This window comes from Coturnix japonica, chromosome 22 (assembly GCF_054131305.1).
Source record: "Coturnix japonica strain WE chromosome 22, WE-NBRP24, whole genome shotgun sequence".
NCBI classification, from domain to species: Eukaryota; Metazoa; Chordata; class Aves; order Galliformes; family Phasianidae; genus Coturnix; species Coturnix japonica.
In genome coordinates this window covers 10,113,671-10,131,210 of record NC_140684.1, presented here as the reverse complement: position 1 = coordinate 10,131,210, position 17,540 = coordinate 10,113,671, and the positions used below count along the sequence as shown (strand labels likewise).

The following is a 17,540-nucleotide window of genomic DNA, read 5'->3' as shown; positions in this document are numbered from 1 at the left end:
GGGACACATTGCGAGGGGGCTGGGATGCCCAGCTTTGCCCAACAGGCTCAGTGCCAGCTGTGCTCTGCTCTCTGCCTGAGCTTTGAGGCAGGGAAGGAGCCTGGTGGGCTGAGCCCCCATCCTTCAAGCAGCCCATACAGCACCAGGGGACACACCAGGGCTGTGCCCAGGGCTGCTGCCCACACCTGGTGCCATGGGCTGCCTGCAGGGCCAGGATGGTGCCCGTCCCTGAGCCCAGTGCTGGGAGAGCGGCCGTTGGGAGTGAGTCAACCAGAAACTGTGGGGTGAAACGGGCCACGAGCGGAGGGCAAATGAGAGCACAGAGGGAAACCTCAAAACGCCGAGGTGACGCGACGGGGCGGGAGAACGCAGTGCTTTGCTTTGCCCATATATAGACAAATCGTGGCCCGTCTGCGCCAATGGCGGATGTGGGGCTGGTGCGGTGCCGGTGCGGCACGGAGCGCTCCGACATCTTCCAAGTCACCTGCTGCAACCGGCTCACAGGTGGGGGAAGGGGCGGTGGGCCGAGCCCTGTGGCCCCCAGGGCTCCACTGCCACGTGGGCAATGCTGGTCCCCCCCTTCCCATCTTCACCCCAGGAACAGTGGGGACAGCGGCTGTGTCAAGAGTGCCAGAGTCAAGCATCCAGCATGCAGTGCAGGGATGGAGGCCTCAGAGCCCACAGCCCAGCTGGGACCAGTTTTGTGCTCCAGGCAGACATTTAGAGCAGTGCAGGTGGCTGAGAAGGAGAACACCTGGGGGTGGGTGGAAAAGGGACACAGAGGGACAGGTACCAGGGGGCCTTGGTCCGGCTGGTGGGCTCCATCCAGCTCCAGCACCACACTTAGGCTGCAACCAGATACACAGAACACCACTGCTCAGAGCACATGTGGCTGCACACCCTGGTGAGCAGCAGGACCAGCTGCAGGGCCAGGACGCAGGGAGCCCAGGAATGCTGTGGATGGGACAGACACTGTCAGGCTGCCACATCCCCTGTGACTCCAGCTCTGCAGCTCCACTTGGCCGAGTACCCTCAGGAAGTGCAGTGGGGGGGGGGGAGGTCTCCTGCCCAGGGGAGGTTTGGGACCCTCTGCCAGCTCCTGCTGTTCCCAAACCAGCCCAGCTCTGCTGGCACACGAACAGGTTTGGGCAACAAGAAGCAGCTGACGGCCATTTTGCAGACAGCACCACGTGTGCAAGCAGTGACAGCACCAGGGTGCAGCCCCTTCTTCACGAGCTCTTTGCAGGTCTTCCCCAAGCACTGATGACCCTTTGGCCTCCTCCTTCTCCATGAGGTCTCCTCCTTCCCTCTGCACTTGGTGAGGAACGAATGCCAGGGTCGCTAACGCAGGTCAGAGCTCCTCACCCACCGCCTCCATCACTGGCACACAGGAGGCCCTGCAGCCCCCACACAGGACGCCGTGCTTCAGCTCTGCCACGCTTCAAAACCTTTCACATCCACCCACATCTCCGAAACTGCATCCAGCCCTTGTGCCACCGTTACTGTAACCGTCCTCCCTGCAGCCCCTCCTGGTGAGAACCCCCGGCCCCACCACATCAGAGGCACGAGGTGTCTCGCTGCCTGTGAGCTGCGTGCTCAGGTTGGGTGAGATGGGGCTGCACCCCCTGACCTCAGCCTGCAATAGCAGCTCACACCCTGGCTGTGCCATCTTCCTACCGGCGGGCATCGCCCTGGTGTACCTTCAGTCATCCAATCTGGTTCCACCACCCTGCTTCAATTTAGGGCTTTTTCTGTTTGTTTTCAGCACCCATCATCAAGGGTCCCGGCCCCCCAGTTGTTAACCTGGATGCAGTCAGGCCCCAGCATCCCGTGGATGCCTGAGCTCATAGAACAGAGTCCAGAGGCACCGAGGGACTGGAGGATGGTGCAAAGAGGGCCCTGTACAGCATCCCCTGCACAGCATCCCCGCTGCCTGGCCTTGTTTGAGCACAGAGTGGCAACCAGAGATGCTGCGGGAGCAAACCCGGGGGGCAGAGGTGGGCGCTCCCCCTCTGCATCGCCCACAGCCCCGCAGCGCCGCTCCCAGCACTTCTGCACTAACCTGCAGGTGCTCAGCGGGGCTCAGCCCACCCAGGGACCGCGGCCCCGACAAAGGAGCACCATGTCGGCCTGGGGGTCCCTGTGCCTCGCGTGAAGCCCCGCACATGGAGCAGGGCCCCCCTGGGGGCAGCGAGGCCGGGCATTTCCCAGCTTGGCCGGCAGCTGCTTCGCTCCGACACACCGTGTGCTCTGCGGTTTCGGAAAGTCGCTTTTCTCGCCCGGAGGAGCAGCCGGGTATCGGTTCTCAAAACCTGCGCTAAGAAACGCGCTCACTCGTGTTTCCTGCCCCGCCGTCCCGGCCCCGCCGCCCTCCCGGCAGCTCCCACGCGGTGCCGGGGCAGAGCGATGCAGCCCCGCAGCCCGAGATATTTTGGCGTCATTTGCTGCAGGGGGAGGAGCTGCCTCCAACTGACTCAGATCCCCGTTCCCTGCCCGTTGGAAGCTCAGCCCAGGCTGCTGCCGCACATTTTTCCTCCGACTTCTTCAACGTGAGAGAGCTCCCTGCCCTACTTTGCTCGGCAAATAAAGCTTTGCATCCATTTGCTTTTCATGCTATAAAGCCGCAGCGGCTGCAGGGTTGGAATCTCACCGAAACGCTCATTCGAGGCGCTTTGCAGAGCCCGGCCTCAGCTCCTGCAGCCTGGGAGCAATGAGTCACCCGGGCGGCGTGGGCCGGGAGATGCGGTGGGTGCTGGGCAGAGTCAGCACGATTCGTTTTTGTAAGCGCTGCGATCTGCTGCAGGCAGAGGAGGAGCTGAGCCCTCCGAGAGACCCCGGGGCCGGCAGCACGCTGCACTGTGCGGGTACTGAGTGAATTACCGGAACCTCCTCCGAGCCCACAGACCCACACTGGGATCCTGGCTGAGCACCCTGCACTGCTCGGAGCCCTGCACAGAGCCCTGCTGTCAGCCCTGCACCAGGGGACGTGACAGTTCATGTGCTTTGGAGGAGCCCATCCACTGCTGGAGACCGGGAAGGTGGGGACAGCCTGAAATACAGCCCCCAAGGAGCTGAAAGGAGAGATGGGAGACGGAGATGCTCCGTGTCTCCAGCTCAGGGCCACTTCAGCGGCTTTGCCCTCGCAGTCCCCAGGCTCCAGCCCCGCTCCACAAATCCCTGCTGCCACCCCGTGGCACTTGAGCAGCGATGCTGCGGAACCGGCACGGCCGTGACGATCGTCCCCTACTGTCTGCCACGAACAACGTCCTTCCAGCCTGGCCAGAGCCAGCACGTCACCTCCCAGACCCGCTGCTCACGGAAGGTGACAGCCGCCCAGCTCATCCTCCTGGACACACTTTGATCTGAACCTCATCAGCTCTCACCAACCTCATCCAGCAGAGCTGGAGCTGAGAGAAAAACCCCTTCCCACACCTTCTGCTCCCCACGGTGTGTGAAACCAGCGCTGATTAAACACGATGGACTCCACTCTGACCAGAAAACATGTTTTATTGAATTATTTACAGCTGTGTCCCAGCTCCTCTTACCCACCGTGACTACAAAGGTTTGTGCATCACCATTAAACACCTCTTTCCCAGACCTACTAACACCCCAGGCCCTGTCAAGGACGCAACTGATTTGAAGGTCTCTGTGGTCCAGCAGTGAGTCCAGAGGTACAGAGCAAGAGCAGCCGAGCCAGCAGCTCCCTCAGAGTCCAGGTCCCTCATGCTAAAACTACAAGGTTTCAGAGCAGTGCTCCATGTAGCAGCTGCCTCGCTGAGCAGCCCAGCAGAGCACAAGGAATCCTCCACGCAGCACCAGAGCCCCTTAGGTTTTGATAGCTGTGTCTCGTGACTTATAAGCCACACCACGGCTCTTCAGCTCTCGGACAATCCCTGCAACAAGGACACAAACACACTTCAGAATTCAGTGAGGACGCTCCCCACTCAAAGCAAGGCCCAAGAGCATCTCCCATACACATCCCCCCCAAATAACCCACCCCTCAGTGCCCCCCCTGCAGCTCACACAGCAGCAGCGTTACCTTGGGGCAGGCGGCCGGTCACAGACACCGCATACACACCAGGCTTGAAGTTACCTGAGGGAAAGAAAGCACTGAGTGCAGCACCTGGGTGGGCAAACAGCCCCAGCAGCATCAGCCTGTGCAGCCGCCCAATGCTCAGGAGCTGCAGCGGCACAAGGAACAAATCCTGCTGCCCAGCATTATGGAACTGCAGAGCAGTTTGGGGTTGGAAGGGCCTCACAGCCCCATCCCTGCATGGGCTGGGTGCCCCTCCAGCTCAGGCTGCCCAGCGCCCACCATGGCCTGGGGCACCTCCAGGGCTGGGGCACACACAGCTCTGGGCAGCAGCACCTCGCTGCTCTCTGGGTGAAGAGTTTCCCCCTCACATCAGACCCATCTCTCCCCTCTGTCAGTTTAAAGCCCCCCCTCGTTGTGTTACTATCAGAGAAGGGCTCGGTGCAGCACAGCGCTGACACTCACTGATGCGCTGCCACTTGGACACCCAGCTGTCCTCGGGGCTCATCATGGCGATGATCCTGCGGGACAGAAGGACGTGAGGACACCGGCACCGGCACCGCCCCACCGCGCCGCCGGGCCGGCCCCGTTACCCGTCGAAGGAGGAGCTGGTGCAGTCGTAGACCATCTCGCGGTTCCCTTTCATCTGCAGGTAGGCATCGCAGTTATCGCAGCCGTCGTACTCGAACTGCTCGAGGGTCTGCGGGGGGAACCGGGAGAGCACGGGGACATCAGGGACCACAGGGACCACGGAGACCTCAAAGAGCACCGAGAGCACTGAGAGCACTGACAGCACTGGGAACACTGAGAGCGCTGCGGCTTCAGGGACCACCGAGACCACGGGGCGCCCCGCAGCGCAAACAGCCGCGATGCCGCGTGGGGGTGGGGGGGAACGGCGGGGTACGGGCCGAGCGGGACGGGCCGGGCTCTGTCAAGGCGGGGAGGGGGGAAGGGCGGACGGAGCGGGCTGTGCGGGGCGGGGGGAAACCGGGGGGACCCGACGGAGCGAACCTTGACCAGGGAGCAGAGCAGACAGGCCCGGAGGTGCCGCAGGTCTTTGGGGACGGTCTCCAGCGCCATCGCTGCCGCCGCCGCGCACGCGCAGAGCGGGGCTGGAGCGGGCAGAGACCGGAGGGGGCGGCAGAGAGACGGGGGGGGCGGGACGGGGGCGGGGGGAGCGGAGGGACCGGGATGTAGGGACGGGATGGAACGGAGTCAGAGTGAGCAATGAACGGAGCGGGGCGCCCGTCGTGGCTGGAGAACCGCCGGGATGGGACGGGACGGGACGGGACGGGACGGGATGGACAGTGGGATGGGATGGGATGGGACGGGATGGGATGGGATGGGATGGGATGGGATGGGATGGGATGGGATGGGATGGGACGGGATGGGATGGGATGGGATGGGATGGGATGGGACGGGATGGAGGCACCGCCGGGATGGGGCACCCGCAGCCCCGGGCAGCGCCTCTGGGTGCAGCATTCCCCCGCCATCCAATCCAAACAACCTCTCCTGCCAACCATCCCCTCACCCACCCAATGCAACACCCCCTGAACCCGCATTTCTCCAGCTCAGAGATAAGGATGTGGTGTGGGATGCTCCAAAGGCCTCGCAGGAGTCCATGTGCACAGCATCACATCACAGGAGGCCCCCAGATGTGCCGTTAATGCTCTGTTGTGCCGTGCATGCTCTGCCCTCCATGAAGCCGTGCTGGCTGTGTCAGACCAGCTGCCCACCCCTCACACCCCTCATAGAACAGCAGCCATGAAGCCACAAGGCTCCTTAAAGCACCTGGTGGCTCTGAGCAGAACAAAAAGACGCGAGCAGGCCAGGTACGTGGATAAATATATTAGTAAATAAATATATTTCTGAGCACATCAGCATATTCACACATCTTCGTTTGTATCAGACATAAATACACAGTTCTGCACATATATAAAACCTATTCTTCCATTTTCGGTTGATAATTTATTCCCAAGGCCAGGACAGACTCAGCAAAACAAAACAAAAAACGAACTTGTATTCACATTTAGAAGGATCTGAACTTTAAAAAGGAGCAGAGGCTCCGTGCAGAATTGGTCCAGCTGGCCCAGGCACCACCCACAGGCACTATAATGGTGGGGCTGAAGGTCCTGGGAAGAAAGTGGTCCCTGGGGAGGGTCTGATGGTTCCGTTGTGGGCAGAGCGAGGTTGGGACGCTCCGGCTTCCATCAGTTTTCAGCTGGGTCTTTGGACTCGGTAAAGGAGAACAGATGCTGTTTCACTGCGGTGGTGCTGAGGACGCGTGGTGCCCAGCCCAGGGGTACTGACCACTCAAAGGCATCGCCCTGAAGCGAGAGGTGCAGGAACAGAGAGGAGCCATTTCCCACCTGCTCAGACATCGCTTCCCTTTGAGGTGGCTGAGGATTTCAGTCCATCCACAGAATAGCATTCCACAAACCACCTTCCTGCAGAGTTCCTCCTTCTCATCCCACCTGAGAACCCAGCTGCACAACCTGCACATTCAGCTCAGCAAACCCCATCGAGAGGGCCCAGCATTGGAGATGTCTGTTTTCTGAATGAAAAGTAGCAGCAGCATAAAAATCAGGAAATGAAAACACTTGAAGGTGGGCATTGCCCTGCACAGCCCAGTAATACTGCAGTGGGGAGTGGAGAGGGTTTGTTAGTACTGACCACTTTCTCCAAGGAGCTCTGGGGCTTGCTGAGATTCAGTCCTCCTTTTTGTTAGGACTAGGAGGGAAATGAGTACTTTCAGACTGCAAACCAGGCACTCGTTCCTTTGAGGCAGTGAAACGCGTCCCTGGAGGCTCTCAGCCTTCCTTCCCTAAAGAAACCAGTGGGAGCAACCCTGACTTCATCACCCCCATCTGTGAAGTCATCTGAGCCCTCTGGGATGGTTGAAGATGCAGGGGCTGGTTGAGACGAGCCATGTGCCACGTACACAAGAATTTGAACAGGGGGAATCTGGACCCATTCCTGGCTTGCTTTCTTCTCTTCAAGACTGGCTTTCCTGCAAGGGAGAAAACATCTGGACTTGTGCCTTCTGCTTGCTTTGTAGGACAGACGAGGAGCCTGAGAAGGTTTCTGTCAGCAGTTGCCTTCAGCTCTAATGACCTGCCCTTCCCAAGGCTTTATTAACTCTGAAAACCTGAGATAGTTTTGGTGCCCTATAAACACGGAATCCTGGCTAATTCTTTGGCCTGGATGATCAGTTAAGGTAGTGAACTCCAGTCTAAATCCTCGCTGTATAAAAGCTGTTTGGGTATCGTGGTGTGAATTTGCCAGATTTTATTTTACTTGAATGTCACCAAATTAGGAGACATAGGAAACAAGAGCCGGTGGCATCCCAGGTGTCTCACAGAAGTACAAAGATAAGGCTGGCTGATAGATGGGGCTCTGCTCTGCAGTTATTACACATGCTTTTACTGGGACTGGTTTTGTTACGTGGGGTGACAAGCAGCAGCCACGTGAAATCAAGGACTGCATTGTCTCTGGGTCTTCATCTCCGCTGCTGGCAAAATGCAGCACGTGGCTGAGCTGCCTTCAGCTGAGGGACAATGAAGTGGCCAAAAGTGGTGAGAGACGTCGGTTTCCTATGAAGTTGGAAGAAGCATCTTCCAGGGTGGACCTGTGAGTGCTGGGATGGAGGACACCCTGCTCCTGTATCTGAAATAAGAGTGGGAAAGTTAAACAAAGAAGTCCGGCTTTTGACCTAAGAGTGGAAATGAAGTCGGGAGCTACCAGGCCACAGGAAGCCATTCCTGCAGCTTTTGCTCTTGAAGGCTTGTTTATTTCTGAAGTGTTTCTCAAACCCTTCTGTGGCACGAAGATGCCAGAATAGCAGCTTGCACTCACTCTGTGAGCTCTCCAGCTGGGGACTCCCAGGACTGGTCCCTGATTGAGCCAGCCCACGCAGATGGACGCCTCAGGATGAAGGTGAACTGCCTGTGCCTTCACAGGAGAAGAGGACCTGGAGAACACAGCTCTGTGTTTTTGTGACCATTGCAATGTGGAAATGTTGAGGAGACCACAAGCATCACATTGCTTATGTGCGGTCTGACCGCGGCTGGGCCGTGCAGCTGAGGACTGGTCAACACGTGCAGACACTGCGGTGTGAGCTCCGCTCTGGCTGGATTGCTGAACATCTTTGTCCACTCCAGCTCTCCCATAAACAAATGAGCCGCCAGTGTCTTGTTAAACTGAGTGTTCACAGACATCCTGGGCCTCCTCTTCAGATCCTGCAGTCAAAAGAATAAAGAAAGCGTGAGCTGAATGCTCCAGGGCCTCGTGCTGAACACTGCAATAGAGGGAACATGCTGCAGTGGAAGCCACAGAAAGCATTGCTGGCTCATATTCACACACACCATGGCACCACCCTGCAGGCACAGGGGACAATAAAAGAAACTCCAGACAACAAAAAGAGACTGCAATAGGTAGGGGATAGTGCAGGTGTTTCAAGGCATTCACAAATCACTTCTGAGTCCCCAAAACCACCAAACCCAGTGAGTGTCGATTGGCCATTGACACCAATGTCCTGCACTCAGCCAGCAAGGACTGCGCCTCCTCCCTCCCCAGCCCCATCTGCCTGGTGAATTATTGACAGGCAAGTGCTGAGCAGGTTGCACTGAAACACTCAGTGTAGGGGCTGCCTAGAAACCGTGCGCCCTTAGTTACTGCTTCAGTCTCTGCCAGCCACTCCTTGGTGTGATGACTTACACACAGCACACAGGAGGCCAGACAGCCTCTGCTGCCTTGTGGGCAGTCAGAAACCTTGAGTCTCAAATTGGATTACCAAACTATCTTCTGAACTCTGCTCCTGTGTGAGGGTCCCGTTACAGAGTGTGAGAGAAGTGCAAAAAGGTCCTGAATCAGGAGACATGGAGGTGGGTGATCCACAGCTGGTGAGCTGGAGACCCCCAGAGGGCAAAGACCTGAAGGAACACACCTTGCTGACAGAACAGAGATCTCATCCAGCAGGTGTTAACTTGTAATGGTGGTCCTTTTCTTCCCCTAATCCCTTTCTCCCTCTCTAGTAAAGATCAAAGACATGACATGAAAGGGAATGGCTGTGAAAAGGAGCAGGAGATGGGGAGTGAGGGAGGGTGCTGACATGCTGCAGTGGATGAGATTTCCCAGAGAGAAAGTACGAGGTTCCACCTCTCTGTGCTGGGAGCAATTTGTCTGCTCAGGGATGAGATCTGAGTGTGCCGACATGGCTTAGGAAGCTGTACCTCCATCTAGCTGTAACTCACTGCTAGTTGTCTGACTTCTCTTAAAAGGATCCTCTCAGCATTGCTTGGGGATTGATTCTTCAGAGAAACAAGTCAGAGCTGTAAGTCCCAGGCTCATCTCCCAGGCAGGGGAAGCAGGGATGTATCTTTATGCAAACCACACCAAGAAGAGCTGTATGAACCCCAAGGTGCTGCAGGCATCATTGGGATCATCACTGGTGCCCTGGTACGCCACAATGGCAGTGCATGGCACTGCCTGGGAAAGGGCAGTTTCTGCAGGGGCTGTGATTCAGCCTCACCAAAATCCAGCCTTACCTGAGCTGGGTAAGGCGTGCACACACCTGGAGGGTGCCACGTCCCACAGGAACACCGTCAGCTTTATGTCCTGCTTTAGGGAATTCCTGAGCCAGAGATGGTATCTGCACCTCTGCATTTGATAGCTCTTGATGTAGGCTCTTGAACCCACTCTACCTCCGGCTCTTACATCCCCTGGGCACTGAGCACCACTGCGAACCATGTTTTACCTTACCGGGTGTTGCAAAGCTTCCATTTCCCATTTGGTGCCACTACTTATTTTGTTACAAGGAGTGAATATCTCTCAGCTGCCGCCTGCTCTGCTCTCCCTCATTTTGTATCATCATTTTCCCATGTGAAAATCTCCATATTCTGTTTCCTTAGAAAAAACCTCAGCACTGATCGCACCCTCCTGCACTTCTCCCAGGTCTGCTCCATCCTCTCATGAGAGCTGCTGATGAGTTGCACTAAAGCACCTCAGGTTCACACAGCTGCACTTTCTGCTGCTCCCCCCCAGCCCCGAGCAGTTCCATGGCAGAAATGCTCGCAGTGAGTCCAGGTCTGTTTCCTGACGTTGTGAGAAGGGCCCATTGCCGTTCATGTGCACATAGAAGCAGCTCTGCCCCTGTGTGGCATTTTGTGTTACTTACACGGAATTTCACCTGCCACATTGTTGCCCAATAACTCAGCACCAGGAGATCCTCCTGTAGCACTTTGTAACCGGTTTTAAAGCTGACAGTCCTGAAGGATTTTGCTTTCTACAAGCTTTGTTCTCTCCTAGCCTAGGATATTTATGAGCTGGATGAAAGGTGCTGACAGCTGGAGAACTCCACTTCGCCCCCTTCCCCAACAACCTGCTCCATTAAGGCTGATCTGCACTTTGTCTCCTATTTTCAGCCAGTTATTCTCTGAGAGCACCTTCCCTCTCATCCTCTGGGAGCTCCATTCCCCTACAAGACCTGGGGCGCGTTACCTTTCTCTACAGAAGCTGTGCTGCCTTCTCCCCTGGATTTCACACTTTTAGCCATTCATCTACAAGTCAGACCCTGGATTTGAATCTGGAACAATTTGCTTGGCAGGAAAGTCAGGCTCATCACTTTGTGGCTCCAGCTATTTGAAGCTGGTGTTGCCCTCAGCTCTTCCTTCTGGCTCTGGGCATGGGGAGCAGATTACAGTCCACGTTTGTGGTTTAGCCCCTTTTTAAAGTCAGAGCCCTTTGCACGACGCTCTGGTGAGTAATCCACAGCCCTGGCAGTTTTGTACCGTTTGCTTCATTGATGAGCTTCAGAAATGCTGACGCTGACGTTGTGATCTGGGAGGGATCCTCTAAGCCATGAGCTGTGCTGGGGTGAGAACCTCCTCGAGCACTTCCCTGCTGCTCACTGATGCAGGAAGTTCATTTTGCTTCTCTGCTGTGCTCTGCCCTTGAACATCCCTCTTAGACACACCTCGCTGCCGCACAGCCCCCAGCACCGCTTCTTCCTACTGATGGAGATGAACATCTTTGCATTAATAGCCCTTCTGCTTTGCACAAGCTGCTCACAGAAGTCTTCCCTTCCTGCCTCACGCGGCTCTGCTCTTAGCTTTATATTCAACCCTCCTGATTTCTCACCTGGCCACACCTTCCCTTTTGAAGAATGGTTTATTGTTTGTCATTGCACTGCCCCGCCAGCCCTTTCTGGGGCCTTTTCCTGGCTGCTGAGATGTGTGACTCTGGGCTTCTGCTCCTGTGTCTTTAAGCACTGCTTGTGCCCAAAAGCATCTCGTTCTTTCCACTGCTTCTTTCACTATTATTTCAAGAGCCTCATGTTTATATGGGCTCTTCTTTCACAGCCCGTGCTAAAGCCGTGTACTGTAACCATAATGCCACCTCATTGGTGCTTAGGCACAACTGGGGATTTTGTGTTTCTTGTCATTGGACTTTGCACAGAGTGCCCCTCTCACACCACCAGGAAGACTCACTCCTCTCTATATTCCAGGTGGAATTCCAAACAAGAAATCACTTAGGCTGACTTCCCGACCTGGAGATAATCCACATGTACATTGCAGGGACAAGAGCACAGGCTCCATCCTCTCTGCCCTGCCTGCCTCTGCCCTGTAGAATGGGCGGTTCCAGGGACGGCTCCCTGATTGCTGCACACTCCTTCATTCTGCTCAGACCCATCAGTCCCAGACTGCAGTGATCTTCGGTGAACATCGAGATCTGCTGTGCAAGGTGGAGAGGACAGAGCAAAGCCCTGCACTGCCACATTCAGCAGGTGCTTCCCCACACCACTTCCACGGCCAAGCAGCACTGACTGCCCTGAGACCAGGAGCAGAGGACAGAGGCACAGTCTGTGCCAGGGAAAAGGCTGCAGGCACCGCACTGAGCCCCGTGCCCTGCTGGCCTCTCCTCTTCCCCACTGCCTCCCCACAGGCACGGTGTGGCCAGGAGCCTGGGTGGGGTGTGGGGCTGGATAGACAGCGTGGGGAGGAAGTTATTATCTGTGTGGTACAATGGGCACGGTGAGTCACGAGTTTCAGGCCAGAAATTAGGCTGCTAGTTCTGTATTGGGTACCTAAATCAAAATGATTTGCACAGGGACCGGCAGTGAGTCAGTGGCAGGATGAGGAGGGGAGCCCAGCACCTGCCCCTGCTGCCTGCAGTTTGCAACTTGAGAGGAGCCAGGGAGCTGAGTCCCCAAACATCCTGCTCTCAAACTCACACAGGGAGGCAGAACTGAAGTACAGCAGTTAGGCAAAGGGCCAGATCTTAATTACTTCTAATTTCCAGAAGACACTAAGAACCAACTCCCACACAGCAGGGGCAGTTGAGACAGGAGGGATGTGCAAATCCATAAACTCATTCAGTCTGTCCCTGTGCCACCCGCAGCCGTGCACACACACTTCCTTATTGAGGCCGGAAAGCTGGGGCCGACTGCAACAGTAAATCCCAATGAGCCTTAACAACAAGGGCTCTGCCATCAGAACATCCAGACCAAGGGGAGGACACCCAGAAATGTGGTTCTGAGACACTCTGTCTGCTAGAGACTCCTACAAAGCCGCCTTATTTCCCACTGGAATTATTTTAGGCTTCCCACCTGCAGCATCCCACCCCTATCACCTGCTTGCCAAAAGAGAAAACCCAGACTGGACTCACCCTGCCCACACTGCTGAGCCGGGCAGTGCAGGTGGAGGCTGTGCCTTGGGGCGCCTGTTCCTGAGAAACCAGCAGGAACCGCACAGTTTCCCTCCCGTCCTGACATCCCCTCCTCCTGCTTTTTCAGCTCTGAGCTGGATTGAGGCACCAAACATTTCCAAAGCGGTCGAGACCCCGTGCTGCAGGGCAAGGGAGAGCTTGGAATCAGGGGTTGGACCTCAGGTGAGCAGTGGTGGCCAGCAGGGTGGCTGTGAGGAATGTGAGCATCACAGGCTTTGAGCAAGGCTGAGTCCTCGGGCAGGAGAGCGGGGTCGAGCTCCAGGGGACACTTTCTTTTCCTTCGGTGGTGTCGGCTCTGTAAGCTGTGTCTCTGGGGCAGCAGCACAGGGGACGTGCCTGCTGCTCCTGAATGTCTGTTGGCATCTACACCGAAGTCCAACCTGCTGGGAGAAGCGGAGGGGGCATGCGGGGGCTCCCGGCCCTGCTGGGGACAGGCTGGCTGTCCCACTGGAGGAGCCTCCTGCAACTCTGTCCTGCTTTCCAGGGGCTGCTGGCAGTGATGGCTCTTCTCAGCCCTCTTTTGCGTCCGAGCACTGTGAAAGCCAACCTTAGACCCAGAGTATCGGGACTTGCGCTGCCCAGGGCCCGGGCCAGCCCGACCGGGTGGGCAATCCACATCCCTCCTGTAGTGGTGGTGCTGGTGGTGGTGGTAGTGGATGTGGCTGAGCACCTGGGCCTTGGCTGGAGCGGCACCGCCGGGCACCATCAGGTCCAAGGACCTGGGTCGTGTCTCCCTCAGCGCCCGCTGCCGCTCCGGCCCGTTGTCCGCGGTGGGCCCATCTGAGCTGCAGTACACAAAGGGGTCATAGTCGCTGCTGAGGGAGCTGCGGAAAGTGGAGCAGCTGCCATGGATGCCCTGCAGGCTGATGTCTGTGCAGTTCAACATGGAGTCGCTGGAAGAACCGTGGCAGGGCCCTGAGCTGGAGTCACTGCCTGGCCCGTCCGCCAGGTACCCGCTGTGCTCCGTGAGATAGCTCTCCCCAGAGCCGCTGCTGTTGTGCTGCTGCCCATGGCTGATCCCCCAGCGTGGGATGGGCGTGCGGTGCTGCCGCTGTGCCAGGGCTGCCTTCAGCCCCAGGCAGGGCGGCGTGGGCTGCAGGGAACACGTCCTGTGGGGGGGCTGCCCACAAGCTGCAGGGTTGGGGTGCTGCTGGCCTCGCACACTGGAAGCCAGGGGGGACGCGTGTGCACAGGCGGGCAAGGAGCTGGCTGTCCTGTATGGCATGTAGTGGATAGTGCCAAAATCCAGCTGGGAGAGCTCCGGAGAGTGGAAGAAGGGGTTGCTGTGGGTTGGCTCTGAGGGGAAGCTCCTGAGGTTCCTCTGAGGGTAGGGATGTGGAAGGTGGTAAAGGGAATGTCCTGGGTGCTGGCGGAAAAGGTGCAGTCGCCGTCCGGGCTCCATGTCCCGGGGAGCCAACCTGGAGCCTGCCACTGCAGCCTGGTCCACTGAGTCTCGGGCTGCAAAGAGAGAAGGCAGCATCAAGAGTATACCCCATGGCCTGGTTGGGGGGGCTCCAGCATCATGGAGCCTCCACTGCACACCCACAGCCACATCCCACCTGTGGCCTGGCCCCAGACCCCAACTCCTACTCCCACAGGCCCATGAAATGGCACAGATTCTGCCCCAGCCCAGAATCTCACTGTGCATATGCACAGACATCCCCCCTCCATGCACACGCTGCCCAGCACCCTCACACACACAGACACATATTCCTGTGCTGCACTGACTGCGTGCATTGCCCAAAGGGTACGTGTTCCTCCTGGGCACAATCCCTGCACCCACCCCTATCCCTGACTGGGAAATACCTACCGAGAATGTTGAACATACAAAGTGGACACGTGTGGTGTTGCTGCAGCCAGGGGTCAACACACTCCCGGTGAAACTCGTGGGAGCATGAGATGATCCGCAGTTCCTAGAAAGAAGCAGAGAGGAGGAGGATGGTGAGTGAGGAGAACCTTGTCCCAGGAGCTGGGTACAGAGGGGAGCTCAACATGTTCCAGGAGGCAACACTGGGAAAAGCTGAGATATGCAGCAAGACACTGCAGCCCAGCTCTGTATGGGGGGCTGTGCAGCTGTCTGGCATCTTTGGTTCTGCTCACTGCACATAGCCCTAGGAAGTGATGTCCAGAGAGATGGGAGTAGGGAGATTATGGACTGACTGGTTAGGAGAAGCAAACTCCACTTTTGCCTCACTCCTTCAGCATGGACACATGATGGACATCGTACCCTTCCATAACAGCTGGAGACTCATCTTTAGGGAACCGGAATCTGCAGGCAGTGCCAGTGCCCTCGGGCCAAGGGGCACTCAGACCTCCAGCATCTCTGAACCTCTCCCAGCCTTCAGGAGCTGCTGAAGGAAGCCTCCCCAGGGCCTCCCAGCCCTGCCAGGCTTCCACCCAACCACAGCTCAGAGCTGAGGCTCACCCACAGCCATAACAGCCTACCTGGCCTTCAGTGAACTCCTCCAGGCAAATAGCACAGACCGGGGCTGAGCTGCAGCTGCTGGCTGAGTCCCACCGTGACGCCTGCCGGCACCTGGCCTGGTACTTGCGTGTGGCCAGCTGCCCGATGGCCTGCATGGTCTGCTGCTGCACCGAGTCCTGACAAGAGGAAAGGAGGCTTTCAGGAGACATTTCTTCTCCCAAACCTCTGCCCTCAATGCATTCCTGTTTGCTCAGACACGGCTGCTCTGTGAGATCCTCACCTGTGTCCTGTTCAGTTGGCACTTTGTGCGGACTACAAAAATCAGAATGATGACGACAACGGTGCTGACCACGGTGAGAAGGATCCACACGTCGTAGTCGGGCTGTTGAATAAAACAGGAAAGGAATTACTCTTGTGGATGGGACACAGAGGCTAAGCAGGAGAATTCTGGTCTCTTTCATGCCTTTGGATACATCATCTTTGGCCAAATTCTGCTTCCTTGGTTTTTACAGATGGAAGCAATTAAAAGGGCGGCATACTTCATGTCCAAGTGCACGCTCACTTCAATGGATGTTTGATTTTTCAGCACCTCAACACACTATAGGCCACGATCTAAGGTAGCATGAGATAAGAAAATCAAGGCTTGATGCTGAAAGAGCATTTGAGTGTTTCTTTGCAGCAAATCATCTGCATGATGCAGACAAGGAGAAGGGCTCCGCAGAGCTCCTGCAAAGGAATGGCATCTCCATCCCAGGGGCAGGAAGCTCAGCAGCTTTGGGAGATTCCTGGGGAGAAAGGATACAGAAGCAGTGGGAGCAGCATGTCTCACCCAAGCCGGTGGCTCCTTGACCTCTATCTTCACGTGGGCCTCTCTGTTCTTGTTCACGACACCCATGAGCAGCTCAGCGTCGTGGCCCCTGATCAGCACCACGGGCTGACTCAGACCTCTGGGCTTTCTCAGCTGTAACAGAACAAACGGAGATGTTCCAGAACAGCCTGAAAGGAGAACAGCTCCTGCCAGGTCTGATCTCTCCTCCAGATTTTGCTGATCTTAGGCACAGCTCCCCTATCTGTGCTCTTATCTGTGCTGGATGCTTTTCATTATCCCTTGATTATTTCAGCAAGGAATCTATTCTATTGCAGAGATGAGCAGTACTGGTGGAAGCACCGACATTTAACTTGTAGAGTATCACTAACAGCACACCAGGGTGGCCATGACTTCTGCCTGAAAACTTGAGAAATCACCTTTCCTCTGAGTTACACCAGCCCTATCGGGTGGGCTCTGGTAATCTATGATTTCCCACAAGGAAGCACTCAGCTTCTGGAAAGCACCTTTAACAGAGGAGGAAATATCCTTCCAGAGCAGCAAGGTGCTGTTTACAAGCTGGTTGTGCTGCCTGCTGAGCTGGGGAAGCTACACTGTCTGCCTGGGACCTCCCACTGTGAGCTGGGGGGGGTCCTGACCTCTGCACATTTAGGGACGGGGAAGGGGCACTGCAATTAACTGGTAACATCTGTGGGGTCTGTACCTGATCGGCAGCACTTTCATCATCGGTGATGTCAAAAAGGATTGCACGAGCTCCACGCTCCCCTGCCAGCTTTGCCTGTCCAAAAGAACAGAAGCTTCAGTAAACGTTTTATACTGTACATCTGCATTATTATCTACCATTTGGGTATTTGCCTCCCCAGCTCTTCACAGGACAAGTCCCCTCTGCTCAGACTGAGGAAATAACTTACATCCCTGTTTCTGTGCTGGCGCTGTGATGCAGTGATCCCAGTGCCTGCTCTTCCTTTCTCTGCTCCCTGTCCTCTGTGCCCATCAGGGAGAGGGTTCAGGTGATGGCTGGGCTGCAGGCGCAGGATGAGAAGCAGGATCAGCCCTGCCTTGCTCCTCACTGCCCAGCGTTGAGGAGGGCAGCTTTGGGACCCACACAACTGAGTGTGCATACCATGCCGGTGAGCTCAAAGCACGCTGAAGGACCTCACCGAGTCACCCACATTCTCTCACCGAGCCCTCCAAGCCCTCGAGGCAGGCAGAGGCAGCTCTTGTGAAAGGGAGCCGGGAACGTGAACAAAGTGCAGGGCTGGGCCGCTGTTACTCATGCCGAGTGCTTTGATCTGGGCGTCCCGAGCGCCTGTGCAAACAGGGATCTGCCGGAGCTGCTGCAGCAGTTTACCCGCTGCATTGCCAAACTCCAGCTCAGGGGCCAGAGGTCAGTGCTGCAGCTTCCCAGCTGCAATATCAAACGCAGCGCCGGGGAAGCAGCCTCAGAACTCATCTCATCGGTGGGGAGGAGCCGGAGGTCAGGGCTGGCTGTGGGGTTCGGGGGTAGGAATGGAATGGAGAAGGTGGGCAAG

The 17,540-nt window shown here is 56.7% G+C and overlaps 2 protein-coding genes across 2 annotated transcripts in view; both read right to left on the bottom strand.

The window, feature by feature from the left end:
* Nucleotides 1-3,489: 3,489 nt before the first annotated feature.
* Nucleotides 3,490-5,132, bottom strand: SUPT4H1 (SPT4 homolog, DSIF elongation factor subunit). Its single transcript, XM_015881048.3, has 5 exons — nucleotides 5,045-5,132; nucleotides 4,627-4,733; nucleotides 4,499-4,554; nucleotides 4,040-4,093; nucleotides 3,490-3,893 (listed from the first exon to the last, which is right to left on the bottom strand). The coding sequence occupies exons 1-5, from the start codon at nucleotides 5,111-5,113 to the stop codon at nucleotides 3,826-3,828; spliced, it is 354 nt and encodes a 117-aa protein (XP_015736534.1). The 5' UTR covers nucleotides 5,114-5,132; the 3' UTR covers nucleotides 3,490-3,825.
* A 734-nt stretch (nucleotides 5,133-5,866) lies between these two features.
* The window catches only part of RNF43 (ring finger protein 43), a 34,065-nt gene continuing 22,391 nt past the window's right edge, over nucleotides 5,867-17,540 (bottom strand). Inside the window, exons 3-9 of the mRNA XM_015880934.3 lie at nucleotides 16,712-16,786; nucleotides 16,012-16,143; nucleotides 15,463-15,564; nucleotides 15,203-15,358; nucleotides 14,568-14,670; nucleotides 12,698-14,215; nucleotides 5,867-8,271 (exon numbers count right to left, since the gene is read on the bottom strand). Coding sequence (XP_015736420.2) covers nucleotides 8,228-8,271; nucleotides 12,698-14,215; nucleotides 14,568-14,670; nucleotides 15,203-15,358; nucleotides 15,463-15,564; nucleotides 16,012-16,143; nucleotides 16,712-16,786 — 2,130 coding nt within the window. The 3' untranslated portion in view covers nucleotides 5,867-8,227. The remainder of the gene's footprint in view (nucleotides 8,272-12,697; nucleotides 14,216-14,567; nucleotides 14,671-15,202; nucleotides 15,359-15,462; nucleotides 15,565-16,011; nucleotides 16,144-16,711; nucleotides 16,787-17,540) is intronic.